At 31.0% G+C, this 24,781-nt stretch overlaps 3 protein-coding genes across 6 annotated transcripts; 1 reads left to right on the top strand and 2 right to left on the bottom strand.

Annotated features, from left to right (window-relative positions):
• Positions 1–1,500: 1,500 nt before the first annotated feature.
• On the bottom strand, positions 1,501–4,079 carry LOC100811719 (P34 probable thiol protease-like). The gene is made up of 4 exons (NM_001254402.3): positions 3,564–4,079; positions 2,539–2,762; positions 2,308–2,442; positions 1,501–2,148 (listed from the first exon to the last, which is right to left on the bottom strand). The coding sequence occupies exons 1-4, from the start codon at positions 4,036–4,038 to the stop codon at positions 1,894–1,896; spliced, it is 1,089 nt and encodes a 362-aa protein (NP_001241331.1). The 5' UTR covers positions 4,039–4,079; the 3' UTR covers positions 1,501–1,893.
• Positions 4,080–7,334: 3,255 nt separating this feature from the next.
• On the top strand, positions 7,335–11,309 carry LOC102660500 (uncharacterized). Of its 3 annotated transcripts, none has more exons than XM_014778894.2 (5): positions 7,335–7,482; positions 8,224–9,387; positions 9,678–10,640; positions 10,737–10,836; positions 10,960–11,309. In XM_014778894.2, the coding sequence occupies exons 2-4, from the start codon at positions 8,362–8,364 to the stop codon at positions 10,773–10,775; spliced, it is 2,028 nt and encodes a 675-aa protein (XP_014634380.1). In that variant the 5' UTR covers positions 7,335–7,482; positions 8,224–8,361; the 3' UTR covers positions 10,776–10,836; positions 10,960–11,309. The 3 variants fall into 3 exon arrangements, with proteins under 3 accessions (XP_014634380.1, XP_014634379.1, XP_014634381.1); XM_014778893.2 differs by having other exon boundaries at positions 7,335–7,671; XM_014778895.2 differs by lacking the exon at positions 7,335–7,482 and adding an exon at positions 7,504–7,667.
• A 2,919-nt stretch (positions 11,310–14,228) lies between these two features.
• Positions 14,229–20,329, bottom strand: LOC100787138 (myb-related protein 1). Of its 2 annotated transcripts, none has more exons than XM_006585109.4 (7): positions 19,677–20,329; positions 18,241–18,642; positions 17,743–17,819; positions 17,592–17,628; positions 16,090–16,291; positions 15,562–15,991; positions 14,229–15,132 (listed from the first exon to the last, which is right to left on the bottom strand). In XM_006585109.4, the coding sequence occupies exons 2-7, from the start codon at positions 18,557–18,559 to the stop codon at positions 14,989–14,991; spliced, it is 1,209 nt and encodes a 402-aa protein (XP_006585172.1). In that variant the 5' UTR covers positions 18,560–18,642; positions 19,677–20,329; the 3' UTR covers positions 14,229–14,988. The 2 variants fall into 2 exon arrangements, with proteins under 2 accessions (XP_006585172.1, XP_014634378.1); XM_014778892.3 differs by having other exon boundaries at positions 16,090–16,237; positions 19,677–20,298.
• Between the last annotated feature and the right edge of the window lie 4,452 nt (positions 20,330–24,781).

Here is a 24,781-nt window from a genome sequence, read left to right as displayed (position 1 = left end):
TTTTAAATATAAAAAGAATGAAATTATAAAAAATAATTTTTTGAATAATTTTATTTTGTTCAAAATTATGTACCTTAAGTAATTGAATTTTCCTTTATTTATTTGAATAAATTATACATTTTTTTATCTATTCAATTATATTAGAATACAAGTTAAAGTATCAATAAGTCATTGGTCCAAGTGGTGTTGGATTCTTCTCATTAACTAAGGTTTCGAGTTTAAACATTATGGATGAAAAAAGATATAGTTGAAAGGAAAAATCAACCAAGTTCTCTAGTAAAGATTAATCATCAATGAAATTGGTGGATATTTTCTATCAATGTCATGTTGACCCAATAAAGAATATAAGCTAACATATGATTGATGTATTAGAAGATTTTTTTTTTGTTAGGTGTCTCCCAACTTATTATGTTGACTTGTGATATGTGATTGTCGAAGATTTAAGAGAATTTTACACACAAAAGATATTAAATATGAATTTTTTGTTAAATAAATTATTTTCCTGTATATGAATGCAATGAAAACCTTACACCATTGCATCAAGCTTAGAGGAAAGAAAATTCTTATCATAAGCTATTTATTATGAACAATTTATAACTAAATATTTTTCACCTATTACAAATGCTTAACCTAATGTCCTAATGTATTCACCATTAATAGCAATGCTTATTCCAGTTACATATAACAAATTTTCACCTTATTACTTGAATTTCATGAACCACTTAGTATTCATTTTTCACTATTGTTGTTTCTCCTACATATATTGTCAATGATAACTTTTTGATAAATATTCACTTAAATTATATAAATGTCACGTTGAGGTGAATCAATAATATAAGGATTCGTTATAATATAGTAGGGACTTAGGAGAGTTTCTTGTCTGCCAGCTTTACGTTTCATCTTCTCTGTTTAGGTGCATTATCAATGTATTTAGTCATCTTGGATGGCAACAGGACCCAGCTTTTGTAGGAGTGATGGTACATGGGAAAAAATTTATATTGATATTGAAACTGAAATGCACATTTGAAGAAAGTGACAAGGCGTGGAGAGGTACTACACCAATTTTAAGACGGGGTATGCATATTTCTTTCTTAGTTGCAGCCCTCTCGGAGGATAAAATCAATTCGTTTATAGGTGTATCCGTGTATTTATAAAAAAAAAAAAAAAAATTTATAGGTGTGGAAAATGCAAATTGTGCAACGTGTGAGGTTCATAATGGTTATATATACATTGTTGCGATCCAGACTTGGTAGTTGGTACATAGAAAAGGTGGCAAGTGCTGGTTAATTGGATTGAGGTAGCACAATTATACGGTCTTATTGGTTCTCAATTGAATAACTAGGCCAAAAGCAATTTTACTTCATGATTTCTTCTTTGGGTGTTGAGTCTGAATTTTGCATTTTCAGTGCTCTTGTAATCTATGGCAGCTGGATGATGTAGTTTATTAATTGTCATGTGCACTCTGTAGTCTGGAGTCTTCATTTTGGTTGGGGTTTCTCCTTTAACTAGGCTCTGGCCCATGCCTATTTTGTTTCAATTTTCTTAGCGTGTTACAAAATACAGATTATATTGACGATTTGAGTTGGGCATACATTATTGTGCTTAACATTTTTTATCAACGAAATTTTGCTCACAAGTCATTATCGTCATAAAACAGTTATGATCCAAGAAATAAACCAAAGCCAACAGGTAGAACTACCACCACCATCCATTATTTTATTAAAGCACCTTAACCCGAATTACCAAACGCACTTGTAGTTCATAAACGTTATTATTGTTGGAGAAAGGGCAAGTACTTAAGTAGTAATATGCCCAGATACAAGATAACACTACAAAATGCTGTTACAGGTTATAGGTTTCAAAAGGATGGATAGTACTCCATGCTCTAGTCCACTATATAGCTGAAGACGATGCAACCTCTTTGATTATTGGAAAACCAGGTGCAGCATTGATGGCACAAACACCATAAGGCCACTCGTCGCTAACATTCCTTTTGATTAAGAGGTAACCTTCTTCTCCCCAGTCTTTTCCCCACGAGTTCTTCACAATCCAATAGTCTTCGCCACCCACCGAACCATAACCCACGATTAAACAAACAAGAGTCGCTTTTGTTGAATTCTTTGAGCAGTTCTCACCACCATAGACTCCCTGTGATCATTAGAACACAAGAATTTATAAAATTAGCATAGACAACCTTCTAAACATTAATTGTACGTACCCAAAATTTTCAAATTTGAGTAATCTTTCAAGATAGTATATATATAATCAAATTCAATTAACCACTTGTCAATAAATAAAGATACTTACACCCGCATAAAATTGAAGGCCAGTTGCATCTATGCTCACGCTAACAGGTTGTTTGCTAACACGGCACAAGAGAGCTTCTTCTGGTCCAACCACAACTAGAAGATTATCAATACTAACAACCTTGTTTGCATTCGCCTTCAAGAAAAAGAAAACCTTAAATTAAGAAGACAAAAAAAAAATTGTTTTCAAAACGCAAAAACTAAGCTAGGAGAAAAGAGTTTTAACACTGACCTTGCAAGTACCGTTTTGGGCTGTGTAAGGATAATGAGCTTCTGTGTCAATGCCACCATTTTCTATAACGTAACCAAACGCATTGAAGTAAAAGCCTCCAGCACAACCATGGCTAGCAGGGTCACAATCCACGACTTGTTGTACAGATAGGGAAACAAGATTCCCAGTAACTATTTTGTTTATTCCTTCTATGGCCCCCGTGACACTGAAAGCCCAATGGCTTTCTAACAAAACAAAAATATATATCTCGTTAATGTTGTAAAATGAAACTATTTTACTACTCGCATGTTATTGAAAAAGTAAGCATTTTTTTTTTGAAAAAATTATATTTTTTTTTAAAAATGATTTTTAAGTCTAAGAGTTAGAAAATCATATATGTAGCCGGCATGGCTACAGTGAATAACACAACTCATTTTATCACTTAATTAAAAATAAAAGGAATATTTTTTAACACAAATTTGAGACATCAAAAGGTTGTTTCTTTACTTTTATAGCGTATTGTTGAGATGCGTATATGAAAAAATGTGTATAGAAGTAATCATATATAATATCACAAACGGTATAATTTTAAAGTGGGGTTCACAATCACAATTTTTTTAACCATGATATTAAATTTTTTCAAGTTTTAGCAAAACTTACTACAATATCATGTTTGATATTTAAAAAAAAATTGCATGATTTTAATAAATTATAACAAATTTAATAATAATAATAATAATAACAATAATATTTCATTAAATAGGTCAGTCCGTTAAATCTAAAAAGTTTTTTGGATCATCTAAAGCTAGATCTTTTTAATTAAATAAATTTAAATAAAAATCTTGACTTAATTAATATTCTAAAAATGTTTTTATCTGAATTATACTAAATTTTACACCGTTGTGAGTGATGTGTGCTCTATTTTTAGTCTTGAACTATAAATATGCTATATGCATGGAGTGAAATGAAGAATCTCAAGAAAAGAGGTGATATAATAATTAATGGAAACAAGTTTTGAACGATGCTAGGTTAATATAAAATCTTACGGCATTTTCCTTGGTCTCTAACTTCAGTGACAGCTCCCTTGTCCCTCCAATCTACAGAATGAGGAAGATTATCACAGTCAGCATCATCACCCTTCTGCAGCTTCTTCCTACTCTCCAAGTTGGAGTAGGGCATCTCTATTTCTTTCAAGTAGGTTTTCATAAACTCCTCAGGACTCATATCAGCAAACTTGTTCAGACCCAAACGATGTTGCGTCGTAGGTGACTTCCTCTTCGCATTCATCTCGTTGATGTACCTCAAATTACTTTGGAATATCTGGAACCTCTTTGCCTTCTCCTCTTGGTTGCCATATTCACGCTTATGCTCCTTCTGCCACGCTTGGAATAGTTGAAACACTTCTTCCTCCGAAGCAAACTGCTCCAACTGGTTACTGGACATAGCAAGGGAGAGACTACATGTGAAGGAAACAAGGACAATGAAAAAAGGAAACAACTTGGTCCTCTGCAAAGACATCATTTGCACAAATCAGTGACCTTGTTAATGGATAACGTTATACCGTTCTTGTGCAGCTGCGTCACATATATATTGAGTCCGTCATGTAGTTGTTTCACGTGCCACCTAGCTATGTGAATATATTATTGATCGAATACACACGTTTAATTCGTTTGCTATTTTTTATTTTTTTTTCCTTGAGAAATATTAGAGATATACTTGACACATTTTCGTTTTGTCGTGGAAGGTTATTAAAAATTACAGGTATATCACATGTTATTTAATCTCTGATTCTTATTTCATAATTTTTAATTAATAAAAGAAAGTATGTGACAACAAAGAGTACCATATTAAAGAATGTATTCTTAGTACACATCTCATTTATTTTATTTTTTTTGCTAAATTTTAAATTTGATCTCTTATAATTCTTAATATGTAATTTTGTTTTTTATTTTTTTTGTGATTTTAGTCTTTATATTTTAAAAAAATTGTAATTTTGATTCAATGTTTAATTTTGTATACATTTTTATATTTTAATTAATTAAATTATTTTTACAGTATTCTAAGTGAATATTTTAAGTTTAAAATTTAATCAGATCAAAATATATAATACAAAAAAGCATATATTAAATTGAAGATTAAATCAAAATTGTGTATTGTTTTAAAATAAATTAAAAATATCAAAATTACAAGAGAAAAAAAATAAGATAACCAAAAATGACATGTTAAAAATTATATGATAATTAAAATTACAATTTATTCTTTTTAGGTGGTCCGATACAAATTAGTGAGTGGAGTAAGTAGGCGCTGTTCATTCTTGTCATATACCACCAGAATTTATTTATATGTAATTTTGTTCGCGCGAATCTCATGCCATCTTCTCATTCGAGCGAGGTCCCCCAATGATTTTTTTTTACCAAAAACGATCTAAAAACTATATTTTCGTAATGCTGATAACTGTCGAATATAAATTTACAGTACTTATGAACATTTAAATAAAAAATTAAATTTCGTAGAGATAATTTTTTTATATCTAGTTATATACTGTATATATTGAAGTTTTACTATTAAGTGAATTCAAGTTTGATTCTCTATTTCAAATAAGAAGTAAATTTCGATATAAGTATTTGTTACGAAAGAATGTGTTAATATAAAATTATTTATAAGCTTTTAGCTAAAGAGAATTCATAGCAATTTATACTGAAATGAAATAGTTATTGTCCATGGCCCATGATGGGTGTTCTTTTGCAAATTATAGTGCAGAAAAAGACGAGAAAAATACAGTGGCGTTTATCCGCAGGACTGTAGACGTGCATTACCTCTGCCAAGTCCGTGAATGAGAAGTCAGCTTTTTCATCAAGTGTAAATTTTTTAATTAATTATCAAAAATAGATAGATTTTAAAAAATTACAAAAAATAGATAAGTCCTGTGTTTAAATAATCCGTGCTCGCTAAAAGTTGTCACAAATTAATTTTAATCTCTACAGATTATTTCGCTGACGCTAAGGGAAAAAAACAAACTTCCTATATTAGTTTTTATATGAAATATAATTATTATAATAACAAATAGAAATAATATTAATAATAATAAATAACATAAAATTATAATAATAATGTTAAAGAAGGTTTTGTACGAAAATGTGAATAAATTCTTTTTAGTTGGAGTAAAATGGGAATTGCATAAATGTTTAATTTCTATTTTTTTCTTATCTACCTAGCAATTTTAATTTTAATTTTTCATTTCCTTTTGTACAAAAAAAAATCTTTTATTTCTTTCACATTCTCTTTCATCTAAATCAAACAACCTAACACTTTCTTTCATATTTTTTTATACCAAACCAAACATGCACTAAAATTATAATAGAATAAATAATCATTTCCATCGTTAAATGTGTAGATTGTTAACAAATTCATTTTCAGAAGATGAAAATTTAAATTTTAATTCACAAAAATAAAAAAGTACGACAAATTCATCTTTTCATTCACGCTCGTTTTGTTATTAAAGAGTTTACATGACATATTAAGGGACAAAAATGGTTATTTAGCCAATATATAAATAAATCTTCATCCTTTTCCTTTTTTTAACTAATGCAAACATAACATTACAATAAACACGCAAGCATAAGTTAGAACAAATATAATAATAAACATAATATAGATTAACAAGCATACTCTATCTATTATTTTGAAATTTTTAATGTAACAATACCTTATCTAAAGTACGAGACTCAAACAAAAATGAATAGCCATTAAGTTAATTCTTAAAAAAAATCAAATCCAACTTAATTTTGTCACTACTTAGTGTTGTCACAATAAAAGTTCAAAGCAATAAATAGATTATGCTTAATAATCAATATTATGTTTATTATTATGTTTGTTCTAAGTTTTGCTCGTTTTCTTATTTTTTTAAGTGTTTATTATTATGTTATGCTTGTAAAGATTAAACAAAAGGAAAAAAATGAAGATTAAATTATATTTTGGATAAGTAGTCATTTTCATCACTGAATGTGTTGAACGCTGTCAAATTCATCATTGAATGTATCACGTAGACTCTTTCATTAACGATAATATACGAAAGTTAATGAATTGATAAATTTTTCGTATTTTTTTTTCAATTTTGAGAACTAAAATTTAAATTTTCATCTAACACAAATTTATCAGTTCCTTCACTATTTAATACAATAACATACTAAACAGCCATGTTAAATTGTAATAACTCCGTCCCAATTTAAGATATTATTAATTAATGAATTCTAGCATCATGTATAAAACCAAGATTAAAACTCTAATAAACATTTAAGCAAGTCAAAGTAACAATTTTTTTTTAAAGAAGTCAATTATCTTGAATTGTACTGGAATTTGTTATTATAAATTATTTTTTTCTAAAAAGTGAGATAGTTTATACATAATTAAAATGCATAATAAGCTTAATTTTTATAATTCAAATTGCTAAATAGAGATGAAGAAAATAAATAAAACATTTAGAATGCTAATAAACTAAATAAAGATATATTTAAAATTTAAAATTATCTACATACATAAATACTCATTAATTTTTAAAAAATAATTTTACTTTAGGGCCGGGATTCTTCTCCTTAACGTTGAAGCCATGTATAATATGTTGCATGAAAGCGATGAGGATAAACTTTTAAATATAAAATCAAAATTAACAAGTAGGTGACTAAATGGAAAGTAGTAGAAAAAGCAAGCGCGTGGTTTGAACAGCACTCCATCACAGTGAAAAAAAGTGTACCGACTAATAGCATTGGAGTGGAATATTTAGTCCATTCTGTTGTCTTCGTCAGTATCTCACAGACACATTGTAAAATCCGAAAGTACGCAGAAAGCAAAAGAAGACGAAATACCGAACCTTTCTGTTTCTTTCTCTGCTTTCCTTTGTTCTTACTCATTCCATTTTGCAACTTACCAACCACTTCCTTGTGACGTGTTTCATCTCTCTCTCACCAAGTATGCTCACTCACTACTTATTTGATGATTCTATTCTAACCCATCTTTTTAGTTTTATATAGCCAATTCAGATGCTTAATGCTGCATGACCATGAAAAAAACCCACACTAAAGACACTTTCTTCAATTTTCCTTGCACTGCAAATGCCTGGGATCACCATGTCCCATGTTTCATGCTGTTATTATGTAGGTTGGTTTGATCTTTTCTTCATCACCATTCATTCATTTCCCTCTTGCACTTGAATTGCCACTCAAAGGGGACCTTAAGTTAAGCTTGTTATGATATTCTTGAAGGCTCTCTTGCTTTGTCTGTTTAATTTATTAATTACATAGTTGCCTATGTTCTTTTTTTGGTAGCAAGACTTGCAATTGTTTAATATTTGTGTATTTGGCTTATTGATAAGAAGAAAAATAGGTTTTTTTTTTTGTAGGAATTCTATTATCCCAGGCTTGAATCTTTTGTAACTAAACTGCATGTTTTTCCCGTTCCACACTCTCAATAGACCATTACAGAATTTCTCTTTTTCTTTGGTTAATGGTGAAGAAAACGGAAAGTTATTTCAGTCATCAATACCCTGTTATCATGAGTTCATTTTGGTTTAAAATTTTGCTCACTGGTTGCATCAATGTACTTCTCTGATCTTGGTTCAAGTCTGGTTGAATTGAAATTTGAAACAGAGAATCTGCTGTTTAAATTGTAATTTAAAATGTAATGATCTGGTTCCTCCATCCTCTTTTTCAGATTTTCTTGATTGAATAGAGGGATTCTTATACTGCATCCTTTTTGAGCTGAAATTAGTAGTACATGATATTCCCTCGATTCTTGAAGTTGTTATTGAGAGTATCTGCATAGAAGAGTTCAGCTGAATAAGTGTTGAACATGATGGATGAAAGGAAGTTGAACATTGATGCTCCTCTTATGTCGGTGAGGCGCTCTTTTGGTATATCACCATCTTTAACTGAAGCAAATAAAAAGATATTAGAGAAGCCACAAACACTTCCACACTACAAATCAGACACCGCTTTGGATCAGGTAACAGAACCTGTTGCAGTGCCTTTCAATTGGGAGCATATCCCTGGAAGACCAAAGGATTATGATGGATCAGAACCTCAACCTCCTACACAGGCTTCAATTACCCCAACCGCCCCAACTCTCCCCCCTGGAAAATCCACAAATGTTGCCAAACAGTCATTGGAAAAGGAACCTAATGTTGCAAATAACTTTAGGCCCTCAAGCATATCAAATTCTTTAAGGGAAAAAATAGATTGTGACAAAGAACACAAAGATGAGAAAATAAATAAGGTGGAAGAGAATGATGACTATGATGATGATAGTGATATTTATTCTGATGCCCTTGAAACACTGTCACCTACAGAGCCCATGTCTATGAACTGTAGTTTGAGTGGTGTGAGTGGCTTAGATAATGTGGATGAAAATAGGTGCGGAACCTCTTCTACTGATAAACAAGCTCATGATTTCATGATGAGCAGGTTTTTAAATGCAGCAAAGGCTATGACTATACAACCTCCTCAATATGCTTCTTTTAGAAAGCAACAACCTGTTCTGGCAGAACAACCTAGGGAATTTATCAAATTGGTTCCTGAGCAAAAGAAGTCCTTTGTTAATAGACATATCACTGACATTGTACCATATACTGGTCAATGCCAAGAGGAGGAGGAGGAAGAAGAAGAAAGTGACGATGAAACTAATGATTATGCAAATAATTCAGCTAAAGGTTGCGGATTGTTTCCACGCTTATGTGTTAGAAACTCATTGTGCTTACTAAATCCAGTGCCTGGGACGAAAATGGGGAATCAGTTTCCCTTGTATTCTGCCTATGAGGTTGTAAAACCTGATAAAAGTTCTCATATTCGTTCTCATAGACCAGCTCCAGCTATAAAGAAGGTAAGAACTACATAACTCTTATTTTCTATTCTTGCATTGCATTTCACACTTCAATACTCAATTGTACCCTTATCCAGGAATGGATTCTCTCACGATGAATTTTCAAATGACATTATGTGCAAAATTTTGTGTCTATATCTCTCTTCATAAATATTCACAAATATTGGTAAGACCCCATCTATATAATACCTATGAAGAGAGATTGACACAATGTCACATGACACTGTATATCAGTTTTTCATCAATCACGACTTTAACACAATTATACCAATCATGACTTTTTGCTGCAGGCTTGGGATGCTATTAATAAGAGCAAGTTAAGCTCTAGCTCTCGAGCTGCATCACCAGACAAGAAAGATGTGAGGAAAAAATGGACTAGTGAATCAAGCAGGTATAACTACTCAGGTGAATTGAAGCAGCTAGGTAGGCTCTCTCCCTTTCGTCGTTCAAGAGCTGCTTCTGCTGGAGTATCTCCTTTTCGAAGTAAACCTCAACCTCCCTTTCCTGGAGCAAAGTTGCTTGGTGATTCCGAACAAGCTGATAATAATCATTCTGGCAAATTGAAATTCCCGAATAGAGGACATGCAAGTATTCAAGAGGTGCTATCACAAGGAGCCAAAAAAAGCTATAGCTTTGGGAGCCTTTCTGTTGAAAAGACATTGTACATAGATACTGCAAGCACAGTAAAATCATCATGCTCTAGTTCACGTTCTTTAGGTAGCACAATAGTGGTAGGAAAAGACAGAAATTCCCTTGTAGATTCTTTTCGAGATATGAAGCACCTAGAAGCTTTGGAGGAGAATTTGGATTCTCAAGTGTTGAATTCTGTGGATGCCAATTCTCCAACTTTGTCTAGCATGTTACATCTCATGGCCAAAGAAGATAAAGCTGAAAGATTGGCAGCCGATCAAGAAATTAATCAAGAATCCATGTCCTTGCAACTTGTGCCAAGTTCATTTGACAAAGATGCAGAGATCAACAACCAGCAAATTGTAGTGGTTGATGATTCAGGAAAAGTTGACAATGAATATGTTCTGCATCCTCTTGCCCCACCATTGCCAAAGTCACCTTCTGAGTCCTGGCTTTGTCGTGCCCTGCCTCTAGTCTCTTCTAAGAATTCATTCCCACATTCTAATCAAGGTACACATTCCCAGGCTAAAAGACAAGGTTTTAGTAGAGCATCAAACTTTACTAAGTGGGAAACAATTGTGAAATCTTCGAATTTGAATCATGATCATGTAACCTATTCTAAGGTAACTTCATCAATCCCGTGGCCTTATTTTTTTTGGCCTTCCCCAATGGTTTAACTCACAAAAATGATGGAACTCACATTTAACTTTTCTCTACAGGAACTGGTCGTGTACAAATCTCAGCATATGAAATCATAGAGATGGAATTCTGGCGTGTATATCATGCTCTCCCCTATTGATTTTTGGCATGACAGCATAGGTTAGATTTTTGTTTGTTATACACTTTCAAATCTTCTTACTTTTCATTTTCTATTGGATTTTGTTTCCATTTTCTGACTTCTCAAACTTGATTCCTGACTCCTTTTCATTTTCTTGATATCAGCATTTTACAGAGACGAATCAATGTATATTTTTTGGTGATCAATAAAAACAAACAAAGCTTCTTTAGACTAGTGGTACTTTCGGTGGATTCAAAAGTAAGGAAGCTACCACCAGATAAGTGCATATGCACTACTATTATGTGCCTTTTCACCTTGTGGTACTTTCTGACAGCTTGCTCAGAGAAACGAACCTTCGGTTTCATCATCTGCTCTAATCTTAATGTATCGACATTTTATATATATGAATGTATATATGAACGACATTAGTATTTTTTTGTTGTTGTTGAGACCAGTAATTGTTGTTATTCATGCTTAATTGCTTCTTCTTTTATATACATATTACATACAGAAATTCTTCTTAACACTTTAATGTGTCTTTTCTTTCACTTTCATAAACTTATGTCCAAGTATGAAAATCAAATTAATTTCCGATTTAGGGTGCAATAGCACTTACTCAATAAAAGTCACCAATGAAAATCAAATTAATTTCCGATTTAGGGTGTAATTATCCAGTAAATTGTTTCAGTTTAATTAATGATTTCATGTAGTCCTGAATATGTAATTATGTTAAATATTTTGAGGAAGAGTTTTATCACCTATAAAGTCTTATTTGACTCGAATAAGATTGTCTCCAGTGAATGAGTGATTTAGACAAAAAAAAAAAAACTATAAATATCTATTGAAAATTTCTAATAAGATAAAAACTCAAGTTTTCTGGGTCTCGGTAGTAGGTCTCATACCAACAATTCATAGTATTTCTCTGTGATATTAAAAACTTTTAGTAACCAAAGAGAAATTAGACTTGAGATGATGTGGAGAATGATCTAAAGTGGTCGATTGATTTTTCGAGATGGATTGTTGACTTGAGATAAGACTTTGAAAAGTATTTATTCTTATGTTCTTGATAGACTAAGAAAAAAGTTACATTGAGGTTTACTTATGTTTTGATTTGACTAAGATGATATGAAAAATCAGTAAATGTTTGCAAAATGTATTTTGACGCTCGAAGTTAATAATAATTCCATCTAGGTGACTATGTATATTAAATACTCATGTGACATAGTGATGATGGTATACATACTGCATAGGTGTCAAAAGTGAGTTGGATACTAATATAAAGCCTAAGACCTTTCATAGGCAATTATATTCGATTTTGGTGTAGCCACTAAATAATTTTACTCCTAGACGAGATGTAAAATGGTGTTCATGATTTTTCAGAAAAAAAAAATACGGTGTTCATGATTTTTCAGAAAAAAAATAATATGGTACGTGTTCACAAGTGTAAGCTAATTTTCTTGTTACTAGCAGTCAACACTTGTGGTTCCAAGTTACCCGGCCCAATGTTTGGGTTTGGGAGAGTTAGTATATGAATTGGGCTTAAGCCTGGTTTGTAACAAGTGCCCTAGGATCGATATGCTTACCAGACAAGCATGTCAATTTATCTGCTTGAAATTGTTCAAAATTAGAGACCATCTTTTGCATGTTTCATTCCGCTTTCTCCTTCTGTTTTTTGAGTGTATTTAATGCCATTAGTTATCCATTTCTACCGATTGATTGTTTGTTTCATTTCTTTGCATTAATTATTCCCGATGTAACATTATTTTCTTGATGGAGGCTACATAAAAGAGGAGCTTATTTGTTTAATCTTCATCTTTGAGCTCATCCCTTATAGTTAATCATCATTTTGACTATTCTAGTGGTTGAAAAATATACAGATTAATCGAATAGTTAACTTCAGCGTCTAGATTATATATCTCGACTTCCACATATTTTAATTTTCCCATTTGATGTAAGGATAAACAATATTAAAATCTACTGATTTTAATTGGTGACGATTTTCTATATTAAGTAAGAAAATTATTTGGTCGAGATGCCATTTCAAATTACTCGGATTAATGTTAAGATGCATTGACCAAGAAACCTTTCCTTTTTAGATAAACTATTTTCTGGCATATTCTCTTTCTCTAGGTTCTCCTTTCTTGTTTAGTATTTAGTCTTGATGCATGTTTTCATTTGTTGAGGGATCTTTGACTATACCCAGATCCACCAGAGTCTTCAACTTTGGCTAGCTAACTGGGTTTGCAAGAAATATCCTAATACTAGACCTCTCTGGTGGTGCTTTCTTATAAGGGAATATTGTCAACTTGAAAAAAAGAGTTTCAAATATACCCTAGGAAGGTTATGTTAACCTGCTTACTATCAGTACATTGTGTGGGCAAATAGTAAATGTTAGGTGAGGATGCTAATGCATCGATCAAAAACCTTTGTACTATTTACTTTTCTTGATCTAAATGGATTGCTTGAAATATCTTTAGTAGTCAATCATCAAGATAATTTTTATTGTAAGTAAATCAATCGAGATGGTAGTAATTGTAATTTTTGTGACGACTTGATAAATTATCTTTTTTTTTATGAGGTTCTATTTATGAATATTCAGAAGCTTCTAATATGTGTCTTGATTTGTCTATACTGAATTTTTCAAACTCATTATTATCGTTTCCAATTAAGAGGGTCTTCATCTCAAACTTGTCTTCCCAATTAAGAACATTTCTATCTCAATTTTATGTCAATTTTAAACTTGACTTAATAAAATATTTGGTTTCATTCACAATATATACAACCTTAGGGTTTTATGGCGCCACAATCATGATAATTCAAATATTAATTTGAAATTCCTTCAAAACCCTAATTATTTGGGCTTAAAATGACTATGTTATTTTTTCTTGTATAATTTCGATAAAGTTTTGTCCCTTCTTTACTTTTATCATTTTTTACACAATAACTTCATTTTCTTTTCTACTTCCAACAATTTTCTCGACAAAGGTTAATCATAAACAAAATCAAATATATACTTTATTTTTATAGCATGATAACAAAAATTAAAGCACCACCCCCATCAAGACATGTGAACACTCCCGGCCCCTTGCAAAAGGCAATAACAATTAAAAGACTGTTAGATGACACATAGCATAGATAGGCGTGATATCCCACTATCATTTCAAGTCATGTGTGATAAAATTCGTTGAGATGTTTAGTTAATTCTTGAATTCTCTATCTGAATTAAAGACCCAAGGTTTCTTTAACATGAACAATTATTGTATTATAGAATTTATAACTGAGATTATTTTTATCTGTCAAAGTATTGAGTATTATTTTAAAAACGAAATAAATATGCATACAAATTCTAAAACAATTTGGGGGAGAGGGGCACTGCGCATCCTGATCAGCAGATATAGTTCTTAAACAAAATTCAACTGAATTCTTGGATCGATTGAGGAATAGAAAGCGAGAGAGGGATTCACTTGTTCTTCTAAACTGTTATAGAGATTAGAGAGTGTGTGTGAGAGAGAATAAACAATTCAAGTACTCTCTTTATACAGCTGCCATATATCTGCTCAAAAACTTAATTTCAACTACACAGCTAGTGATATTCAACAAACCAAAAACACAATCACTAGTAAGGAAAAAATCCACGCTCATCATCATAAAACTCAGCTTGTGTGCAATTAAGTCAATTTCTTTCTAACACATAGCTACTAAATTAATCCATGCATTTTCCAACACAAATTAATATTCTTCTCTGTAGGTGCAGTTGGAGCTCTTGCAGGAATTGAGGCCTGATCGATCGCCATATTCCTAGTGTTGTTGAGCTAAAATATCCATTGCATATACTTACACAAAAGGTTAAGGCCAGAACATGATGCAAAGTGTTATTTTATTTTCCTTCACTCTCTTTTATTTTACTTTGTGCCTTATCAAACCAAATACTTGCACACAAAAAATCTCTCTTTAAAACTCACTCGTAATCACGACCACCACATTCATTTTACACTCCAATCCGATTTAACTATTATTATTTTTTTGGGTGTGGGGGAGAAACCCTATGTACTGGCAAGCCCACAATTTAGCGTTGTAGCTAGTGACATATAATTGTGTAACTTTGTTTTAGTATCGATTATATATCTTCACTCAGACTATATGAATGGCTAGGCTGTGGTATTTGCATTATACATTGACATGGTTATAATTTTCTATGAAAGTGAAAGTTTCGTGTTGATTTCTTGGGTTTCTCTGCAATGATCAGTCTTGCCATCATTGTTGCCGTCTCTCTGACTTAAACTCAGTCGCAAATCAGGCGCCCATTGCTTCTCTTTCTGCAATTTTTCTTGATTCGACTGCATTTCATGAAAAATTTATCAATAGTGAAAAAGCTAAAAAAAAAATGAAAGAAAACTTCAATACATTAATAGTACTCATGCGAATATGAAGTTTTTTTTATAATATATCTCACTTCTAAAAATCAATGGATTAGTAATCAAATTTGTAATGAATTTTTTTATTATATTTTAGTGACGGATTTTTTGAAATTAAACATGAGTTTTTCTATCACTATTTCTAATTTTTCTAGTTTTTATTTTTAAAAAATAAAAAAATGATTTTAATCCTTGAAAAGGATTGAAAATGTAATAGTTTAATTTTATTAAATATATAGACTAAAAATAAATTAAATTTAAATACAAAAAATAACATATTTTCAAGCACCAAAATATATTTAAGACAAGAAAAGAACATACAAATCTTATTTTCTTAAACCTTAACGTTACCTTAATCCGAAAAAGAGGCTCCAATTCTAGCTTTAAACTGTTGGAATAGTTACGATGCTCGTCGGAGTTTGATAGATGTTCCCAGCTGATTCTTGTGTTGTTTCCGAAGTTCAACTCGCTAGGTCTTAGAGATGGTGAAGTGGTGCCAAATTGATGTACAACAGGTTGCGACCCACTATTTGAACTAATATTGGCAGGTAGCCTTTTCTTCCAGTGATGGTTGTTCATAATATCTAAGGGAGGCCACTTTTTCTCTTCAAGAAACTGGCTTGGTTTCATGGGTGCAATGCTGGTAGCATCCATTAGGTTAATTTGGTTTGAAGACATTGATCTTCCTTGCGTTTGTAAGGTTGTTGAGGAGACAACTTCGTTGCTAAAGTAACTTGGTCTTCTATAAGGTTGATGACTATTGAAGTACCATTGTTGGTGCCTAGAGATAGATAGTTATATATTGCAAATATGGATTAATTAGATTGCAAAACCATGGAAAATATTGGGAATAAAATCAATTAAAATGTGCACGGCTACCTTGAATCGATGGCTTTTGATTGTGAAGGTGATAGGGAGGAGGGATGCATGAGACCATGGAAATAACTGCGATCGTTGTAATCACTTGCTAGAATAATTCCACCATTTCCCATCTTAAAATGTTGACGAGGATTCATGGACTGATGGGCTACATGAAAAATACGACCAAGTTCATGGGTTGATTTATATGTTTGACCTAATACTGCAAAGTGAATATGGATGAATATATATATAGTAAAAAATAAATAAATAAATTAGTTCAAATAAAGTAATCCCAACCTTAATTATGTCCTTCTTCTGAGTTCTAATAGCACTTTATTTTGAGTTTTACAGTTTAATTACCTACTTTTTTTTGTACATACTGTTTATAATAAGATTTGATTGAAAATGAATACAAAAAGATACCGAACCCATAGTGATAAGACCTATACCTATAACGTGACTAAGACTAAAAATACAAAACATTCTGTAGGATCTATGTACAAATAACTGAAATAAGAAAAAAGACAGCCATGACCCCTCTTGGCAGAGAATCAAGACGAAGACTAGGACCGAATTTTAATCCAGTCTGTTATAGAAACAAAATCAAAATTACCATGATTCATCTTAATTAAATAATGTACTATTGAGCAACAATCATTATGACTAAACCACAAAATGCTAAACCAGTAAGTAACCGTCCAGCTTCATTTGCTTTCCTCTCAGCAGGCTACAGTACTAAGACAACATTGATGGATTGTCTTGAGTTTACAGTTGCTTCAAAGTTGAAGTTAAAAATAAAAATTTTAAATTTGAAGTAAGAAATGTTTAATAACTGTATGAATTTTCAAGCACGAAAGTTACTTATTATTTGTGATTTCTTCTATACGATGCTTTTGAATCTCAAATAATAATAATTATAAAAAAAACAGACATCAAAATCTTTTAAAACTAGATTTTCTCAAAATTTATATTTTTCTTCATTAAAAAGATATATCTTTTCTTAAAAATTTGTTTGAGTCAACTTCTCTTATAAAGAAAAAAGAGAGACCCAAAATAAATTGGCCAAACATGACTTAAAATCACTCGATTTGATTAGATTCCTTTGAATAGTTTTTTAAAATTTCTTAAAAGTATTTTTAAAGCAGTAAAAAAGGCACTTTTAAAAAAACATCGTTTCTTATAATTAAATTATCATATTATGAAAAAAAGCTAGATAAAAATGAAAAGAAGTTAATTACTTGCCTCTCTAAGTATAATACCTGTCATTCTAGCTCATTTTATTCTAAGCTGATCAACCGTTCCTTTCTCTATATCTTGGGTGTGATTATAACATATTTAGTGTGTGAGTTGTGAACTTTGCATCCGGCATTATAGGAGAGGAAATTAACTATATCTTACAAAGAAGAGATATATCAAAGGATCATACTAATTGAGTTGTATTCCTATCTTATTGTACCCAAAAAAGGATTCATTTAATTTGCTTATATAGAACGCTTTGCAAGATTTAGAATAGTTCTCACCTTGCCCAGCCTCGTCGAGTTTCTTGCTTCGATACATCTGAAAGGAAAATTGCATAACAATGAATTTATTTATGGCAATAAAACATCAATTAAGTTTCAAGCGGGGGGGAAATATATATAATATCAAACCCCCGATTTTGTAGCTATATACCTGCAAGTGACTCTTGACATGAGCAATGCTGAGGCCTCTCACATTCATTAGCTGAAGCACCAATTTGGGTGTTGCTCCTGCACCAATCGATGCAAAGATTTCAGCCAAACATTTTAGGGCAAATAATTGACTTTTTTTTATAACTATAATTTGTTAAGAGAGAATACAAGGTTACTGTAACTGGAGCACAAAACTCTAGTAATATCATATTAAAAGGCTAAATAAAGACAAATTTTATGATCAACAGATCAATAAAATTAAAAAAAAAAAAGAAAACAATGAACTCTACTTGTCTTATATCAGTATAATAGACATACATAAAATAATTTTATACTAGAAACTATAGTTGAAATGATCATTGTTATAATTATCAATAAACTTATTATATAATAATAGTTTATGATAAAATAATAAAATAAAATTATTTATATTATAAGTACATAATCTATTTTTTTTAATATATATGATAAATTTTTCTTTAATCCATGACTCACTTACTTTCTTGACCACCAAGCCTTTCAACAGCATGTACAAAGGATAGATGAAGTTCAGGTGTCCACCGGAGCCGAGGCATCTTTGATCTAACATATTGTCTCACGCCACCTCTTCGTTCATTACTTCCTTCCTTCGTTATGCTGCTACTTTTATTAGTTGAAGTACCTTCGTCTTTTGCTTCCTCATCATACCCCTCATCGTTGTCATTGTTATCTTCACTACTAGCTTCTTCATTCAAATCAAAGGATGAGCATTTCTGGGATGATCCCATTGAAGAGTCATCATCAGCATGTTCCTCACTCCTCTCATATTCTTCTGACATATTTATTTGTTGTTGCTCGATCAGGATCACCTCCAACTTTAATTCTTTATTAATGTGTACAAATTATAAATGGCATTTCATGTCTGAAACAAACGCGACATTAATATATATTTAAATGTACACAGATCAAAGCTGGCAAAATAAACAATGTAAAAGAATGGTGATTTAAAGAAGAATTAATTTGTGAGAACATGCTGTAGTTTCTCTAGAAAAATTACGAAGCTTTAAAACTCCATGGTAAAGTAATAGTGATTAGATTACAAGAATTTGTACCAAAGAAAATTACAAAGCAAAAAACAGTGAGAAGTTATGGCACAAATAGCAGTAGTAGGTCAAAATTCAAGAATTTCAGTATAAAAGTGCAACCAACTTCTCTAACGCGAAGCTCTGAATAAAATTTATGAGGGATATGTCAAGTTCAGATCTACGTATTTAAGTGGAAAGGAATTAACTGAAGTGGTAGACGAAGAAATTTATTACTACTAAAAATATGGAAATTGGATGAACAAACGCTTTACTTTAGTTTAGGTCATGTCATTTCCTCCTAAGAAATATAACAAGAAATATATTGTTTTTAATTTAATCACTGAAATAATAAGAACAAGGAGGTGCGCTGACACACTTGTATCTTCAATTTTAATTATGGTTCTTTCTCTAGATATTAGGAAAAGATGTATGATGAAGAAAAAGGTTTAATTACTTCGCCGCAAACCTATGAAAGATAAATTAAAAAACACAGCCAGTTCATCACCATGAACAAAACACATCTCAGGTAGGGAAATGCAGTTCAGAAGAAAGTATCCGGTACTTAAAAATTTTCTTGGGATGAGGAAAATTAGGAATTGATTAAGAAATTAATCCTCAATAGGTTGTGTATGAATAAATTTCAAGTGTTTTCGGGAAGTAATGGGAGAGGAATCATTTTATATGTAATCATAAGAAAAACAAAGAGAAAAGAATAGTATAAACTCATGATCCAAAGTACACCACAAAAAGGAGACGGGGAAGAAATCCATGAAAACTGTGAATTAATTATATAAACTGGTATATATCGTTGATGGTTTGCCCAAGAAATCAACAAAAGAAAAAAGAAATACTTTGATTTTGAGTGCCTCACCTTTTCCCCTAAAGTACACCAACCATTCACGATGATGATGATGTGCCTCGTTTCTTTCTCTTCCAAGCCTATATATTGATCATGTCTGCAACACTGCATATATATCCAAACATATCTTCACTTAGTCACCTATGGAGAACCTCCGTGGCCTTATTGTTAAAACTTTAAAGAACATAACTCATGGACAGATTGTGCTGGATTTAGTCTTGGATGATGCTGTTCTTTGAAATGTTTGGAAGGGGAAAAAGAGAAAGAGGATAAATGGTCTTAGTTTTGGGGTGTCTTTGGCATATCATTCAGCAGAAGAATTAGAGTCATAAGTTTAAGATATTAGATAGGCTTTTATGGTACGAAAGGAAAAGAAAGAAATAAAAAGAAAATTGAGAATCAACAATATTCGGACAGGCTACTTGTTCTCCTTAAATTCTAATAAACCTACATAATGGATACAGATGTTGCTGGCCCCTTTTGCACTGTTGCAAATCATGTGACAATTCCGAGCTACCCTTTTCTCTTCTCTTCCTCTAATTAACCCTTTTTTCTCTCCGTCCCCTCTTGACAGTTGTAAAAATCAATCTACCTCTCTGTCTGTCTTTACTCTCTAACTAGCTAGCTCGTGATTATCTTAATTGTTTTACCTGTACTAGGGACTCACTTTGATGTTAATTATGATCTAGGTTTTAAATAGCAATTGCGATGGCAATGTTAAGATACACCGCAACGCAATCGTAATTATAATTGCAGTTGTATTTTTTCGTAAATATTTATAATATAAATGTTTTTTACTCACCACAACACAATCATAATTTAAAATCATGATTATGATATTTGTGCTATATTTTTTGTAACTTTATTGTATATTTTACTTTTATGAGAGAAAAAAATAGAAAGGAGGAATTTTTTTTCCTCTTTTTTTTCTTTACAAAATTGTAAAATATGAGTGTAGGAAAATGTAATATATGAATAATATTACTGTTCGTTTTAATTGACCATGCTAGCTCCATATTCTTAATATAGGTGCATGTATATTGTGGACCCCATTCTTAATCCACCTTTCATTTTCTTCCCACCTAAACTAAGACTTTGTTCCCATTTCAATACCACTGTTTTTCTGTCCCAATAATGTGTGCATTTTCTCAGTCGCTTCCCTCATATATTATTTTTAAAATATCTCTTCTTTTAATAATACTACCATATGTTTCCACTGACTTCTTTGTTCTGTATGTGTAACTGTGACGTCTGATTTTTGGTATGCTTTGTAGAATATTAGCGATTAATTGGACATCCTTAATTAATAGGTATAATGCAGCAATGTAATAGAGGTGTGTGGTTTTAAAAATAGTCAATTTTAATTTGGTGGGGAATGTGCAAAAATATTACTAATAACGACATGCATAATTTAGTTTTTGAGGCATTTTCAACAGTAACTGGTGGCCAAATATGCATTTCATAATTGCATAATTGACAAATTGTAATTTACTTTTCTAAGTGCATGCATAGCTATATGACTGGAATCTTGACTCTAACTTTTGAAGACTTCCGTGCATGGGAATGGAGAAGAAAATAATATAGGTATTTCTCAATTTACTCAATATTGAAATAAGAAAGTCCAAAGTCCAAGCATTATGTTATAATCAAAATAAATTAATTACTGTAACTGAACATAGCAATAGCCGAGGTATTTTAACCATTAAGATCTCACTTTTTAACCAATATAAGTAATTTACTGCTGTTAAGAGAATCTGTAGGAAAGAGAGGATTTGTTAGCAAAACATTTGACAATTGAGCTTTCTTCTAAAGGAAATCTAGAAGCTGGAAGGGAAAGTTGAAATTTATATCAACTTTATTGACTTCTGATGCACCCAGCTCTTTTAATTTGTTGAATACCGCAACCATATATGTGGTTTAACTTAGTGATGTCTTTGTCAATCCCAGATATTATTACTATATATTATTACTATTAACACCAATTTTCCTTCTCCAGGTTTTTTGTTAAATGGTGAAAATTGCTCTAACTTTCAGGTGATCACAACCCGTCATCATGTACAACTCAAAAAGTGACATTGCCAATTCCGGTTTATCTATCCTCTGAAAAGTAATTAATAATTAATAATACATATACACATAATCAGAGAAAGAAAGAGAGTGTGTGTTATATTTGTTGTTATTTCTAGACCTACAATATTCATTATATTTTCTTTTCTTTTCTTTTGCATCACTTGTTTTACACTTATTTTTGTTGCATTAAAAAAAAGTATAAATACAATTTGTCGGCATATTTGGACTCTATCAAGTAATTGTTTCAATGTTGTATCGATTGCTCCTGTTATATATATATATTATACATACATTATGTTATATCATTGTTACATATTTTTTGAGACACTCTTTATTACTAACTGAGATTTATTAGTTACATTTTTTACAACAATAACATATAGTTTATATAAATAAATGAGTTCCTCAAACATATTGATAAAGGTTTGATTCTTGATAATATATATTTAAAATATCATTTTGTATTTTTTTTAAAAAGACGTTATTTCGTATTGTGAGTGATAATTAAATTCATTTCAATAACCTCTATATTTCAAAAAGAATTAATCTTCGTTTATGAGTTGAGATAAATTATGCTATTAATTATTCACCAAACTCAAGGCACATGAAATCAAGCTAGGGAGGCAAGTCTGAAGTTTGGTACATGAAAAAAATGAGGGATGGCAGGGTCTGAAATCCGAAACCAAACAAAGAAAACATGTCTCTCCCATAAGATGTGCTGATCATAAGGGCACAAATTTTGGTCATTTTCCCTCTTTGGGTTGTTTTTGTCCCAAAAGGACAAAGAGGACCTGCAGATTGGGACAACATTGGAATCAGCCGAGAAATTAGGTTTTGCTAGATGGCACCAAACTCCAAAGCTCGTTTTGCGTGGCATGTGCATATATATATTTCATGCCCAGTGCTCAAAGTGAGAGTGTGTGTGAGAGAGAGAGAGAAACAGTGATGACAGATATTCGAAGAATTAATTAAAGAAAAGGGTTTGGCAGAGACAAAATTACGTGGAGAGGAAGGGGAAAAATAGGAGAGAGCCTATCAATAGAGATTAAGAAATTTAAAAGAATAGGGTTGGTTTTGTCCTCACGTTTGCATGAGAGTTGACATTTCACGATATATTAAACTGCATAAGAATCTTTCAAAGAATTAGGCATATTTTTATATTATTTCATGGATGACGACGTCCAACCTAGCATTACATTATTATACTGACATACCTCAGCGATCTACAACTATAAAATACTACAAGATATTAAGCATTTCTTGATTGACCCATAAAGGAGAATCATGTCTTATAACAAGCACCGGAAATGAGTTTTATATCAATAATAATAATAATAAAAGTGCCAAGGTATATTTTCCCCTCTTGTGCCCTTGTCCTTTTATGAATTTTTGTTGGTCTTGACAAAAAAAATAAAGTAAATTAAATAAAACTTCAAACTGTTGGGTAATTATTATGAATATAATGAGTGAGAAATCATTATCACAACGGATTAGTTTAATTTTTTACTCTTGGGACTCACGTAGGATGTTGCATGTTGCTGTGTATTGAAGTTGAGAATCCATCATTGACCGAGGAATGAATGTATGGCCAAACTAATATCATTATTATAGTGATAATTTTCAAAGACCATTACTTTACAAATGATCAACTGTTATCAATTTGGAAACCATGAGATTGGAAAAAGCACGTTACACACAGTAACTACGTATTTTGAATAAAAGTTTTTTTAACAAGTGTAGTTATATAGCACAAGTTAAAAGTTAATTAAAAAATATTTTTACAACAATAACTCCTCCGATAATTTGTATTTTTTATTTTAAGTTTTAAATTTTAAATTTTTAACCAGTATCCATAAAAAAAACTTGTTAGACAATCCTTTGTATAATTCTAAGTCAAATCATTAGAATAGTCTTTCTAATTAATAATATTTATAATTAATAAATAAATGAAGAAAAGTACTAGATATTTTGTATTATTGATATATTAAATGAATTTATTTTTATTTAATGTTTTATTTATTAAATATTAAGTGATTTTTAAGAATATATTCCCGAAAAATAAAATAAAAAGAAAACTTCACAGATGTTACATTAATTTATATTGGCCAGTTCTTTTCCCCCTTAAAAGCGTATGTGTTTCAATGATCCAACAATAGAGTTGCTATAACTTGTAAGTATGGGCTGTATGGCAAGTAACTACAATTATGGCGGTCCCTCAGTATTTGAAGCACATGTCAAGGGAAAAAATACGAAAAAATTTACACGAATTTTTATCAACGTTATCTATTCTGCATTTACGTTTTTAAGGTATACTTTCCATCTGATCTCTTTTCTTATCTAAATAATCATTATTTAAAAGAAGCCGTCAATAAAGTGAGGTATGCTTTAACGTTCAACTTGTGATTTTCTAAGTCACTACTACTACTACGGTATTGTTTTATAAAGATAGAAAACGTGCGTATTAATTTTTACTAAAAAAAAAAGTTTGATTTAATCTCTGGATTAGTCCTCCCCCCAGCCCCAAAAAAAGCTTCTAAAATGCACCAGGTCCGGATATAGAATATGTCTTTAAGATTATTAATAATTTATTGTGGTGGAATTTAATTAATTTCTTTTTTAAAAAAATATTTCATATGACACAAAAAAATCTTATAAAATAAAATGGCGATGAAGAATTTACAAATGTTCAAGCATATGCATCTCATTTTTTTAATCTTTGGAATTTATTCTCTTAATTAGCCTCTCTAATTTGCATGCATGAATTGTTAATTATATATTGTTACTTCTTAATCAAAATGAATTATATATAATAATTTATAAATAGAGAGGCTTAATTAGATTATATATTTTTTCCTTTATAAATAATATATTAATAATGTTAATATTTTTTTACACTATTATCTAATCACAAATTATTATATATAATAATTTTTTTATTGACCATTATAATAATTATCTTAAAAGTCTTAAAAAATAATTTATGATTGATTGACTCTGGGTAATTGTCCAAATTATGAATGAATTAGGATAAAATATCTAGGACAAAT

Source organism: Glycine max, chromosome 8 (genome assembly GCF_000004515.6).
Source record: "Glycine max cultivar Williams 82 chromosome 8, Glycine_max_v4.0, whole genome shotgun sequence".
In the NCBI taxonomy this organism is placed as follows: domain Eukaryota; kingdom Viridiplantae; phylum Streptophyta; class Magnoliopsida; order Fabales; family Fabaceae; genus Glycine; species Glycine max.
The sequence above is the reverse complement of the archived record's forward strand: the minus strand, read 5'-3'. Positions and strand labels throughout refer to the sequence as shown.

Coding starts and splice junctions, on each gene's coding strand:
- LOC100811719 (NM_001254402.3), bottom strand. CDS start 4,038: ATGATGTCTTTGCAGAGGACCAAGTTGTTTCCTTTTTTCATTGTCCTT. Junction 2,763..3,563: donor TAGAGACCAAGGAAAATGCC/GTAAGATTTTAT, acceptor TTGTTTTGTTAG/AAAGCCATTGGGCTTTCAGT. Junction 2,149..2,307: donor GCCTTCAATTTTATGCGGGT/GTAAGTATCTTT, acceptor TAATGATCACAG/GGAGTCTATGGTGGTGAGAA.
- LOC102660500 (XM_014778894.2), top strand. CDS start 8,362: ATGATGGATGAAAGGAAGTTGAACATTGATGCTCCTCTTATGTCGGTG. Junction 9,388..9,677: donor CAGCTCCAGCTATAAAGAAG/GTAAGAACTACA, acceptor TTTTTGCTGCAG/GCTTGGGATGCTATTAATAA. Junction 10,641..10,736: donor ATCATGTAACCTATTCTAAG/GTAACTTCATCA, acceptor TTTTCTCTACAG/GAACTGGTCGTGTACAAATC.
- LOC100787138 (XM_006585109.4), bottom strand. CDS start 18,559: ATGTCAGAAGAATATGAGAGGAGTGAGGAACATGCTGATGATGACTCT. Junction 17,629..17,742: donor ATGTCAAGAGTCACTTGCAG/GTATATAGCTAC, acceptor TTTTCCTTTCAG/ATGTATCGAAGCAAGAAACT. Junction 15,133..15,561: donor AGCCTCTTTTTCGGATTAAG/GTAACGTTAAGG, acceptor CATGAAATGCAG/TCGAATCAAGAAAAATTGCA.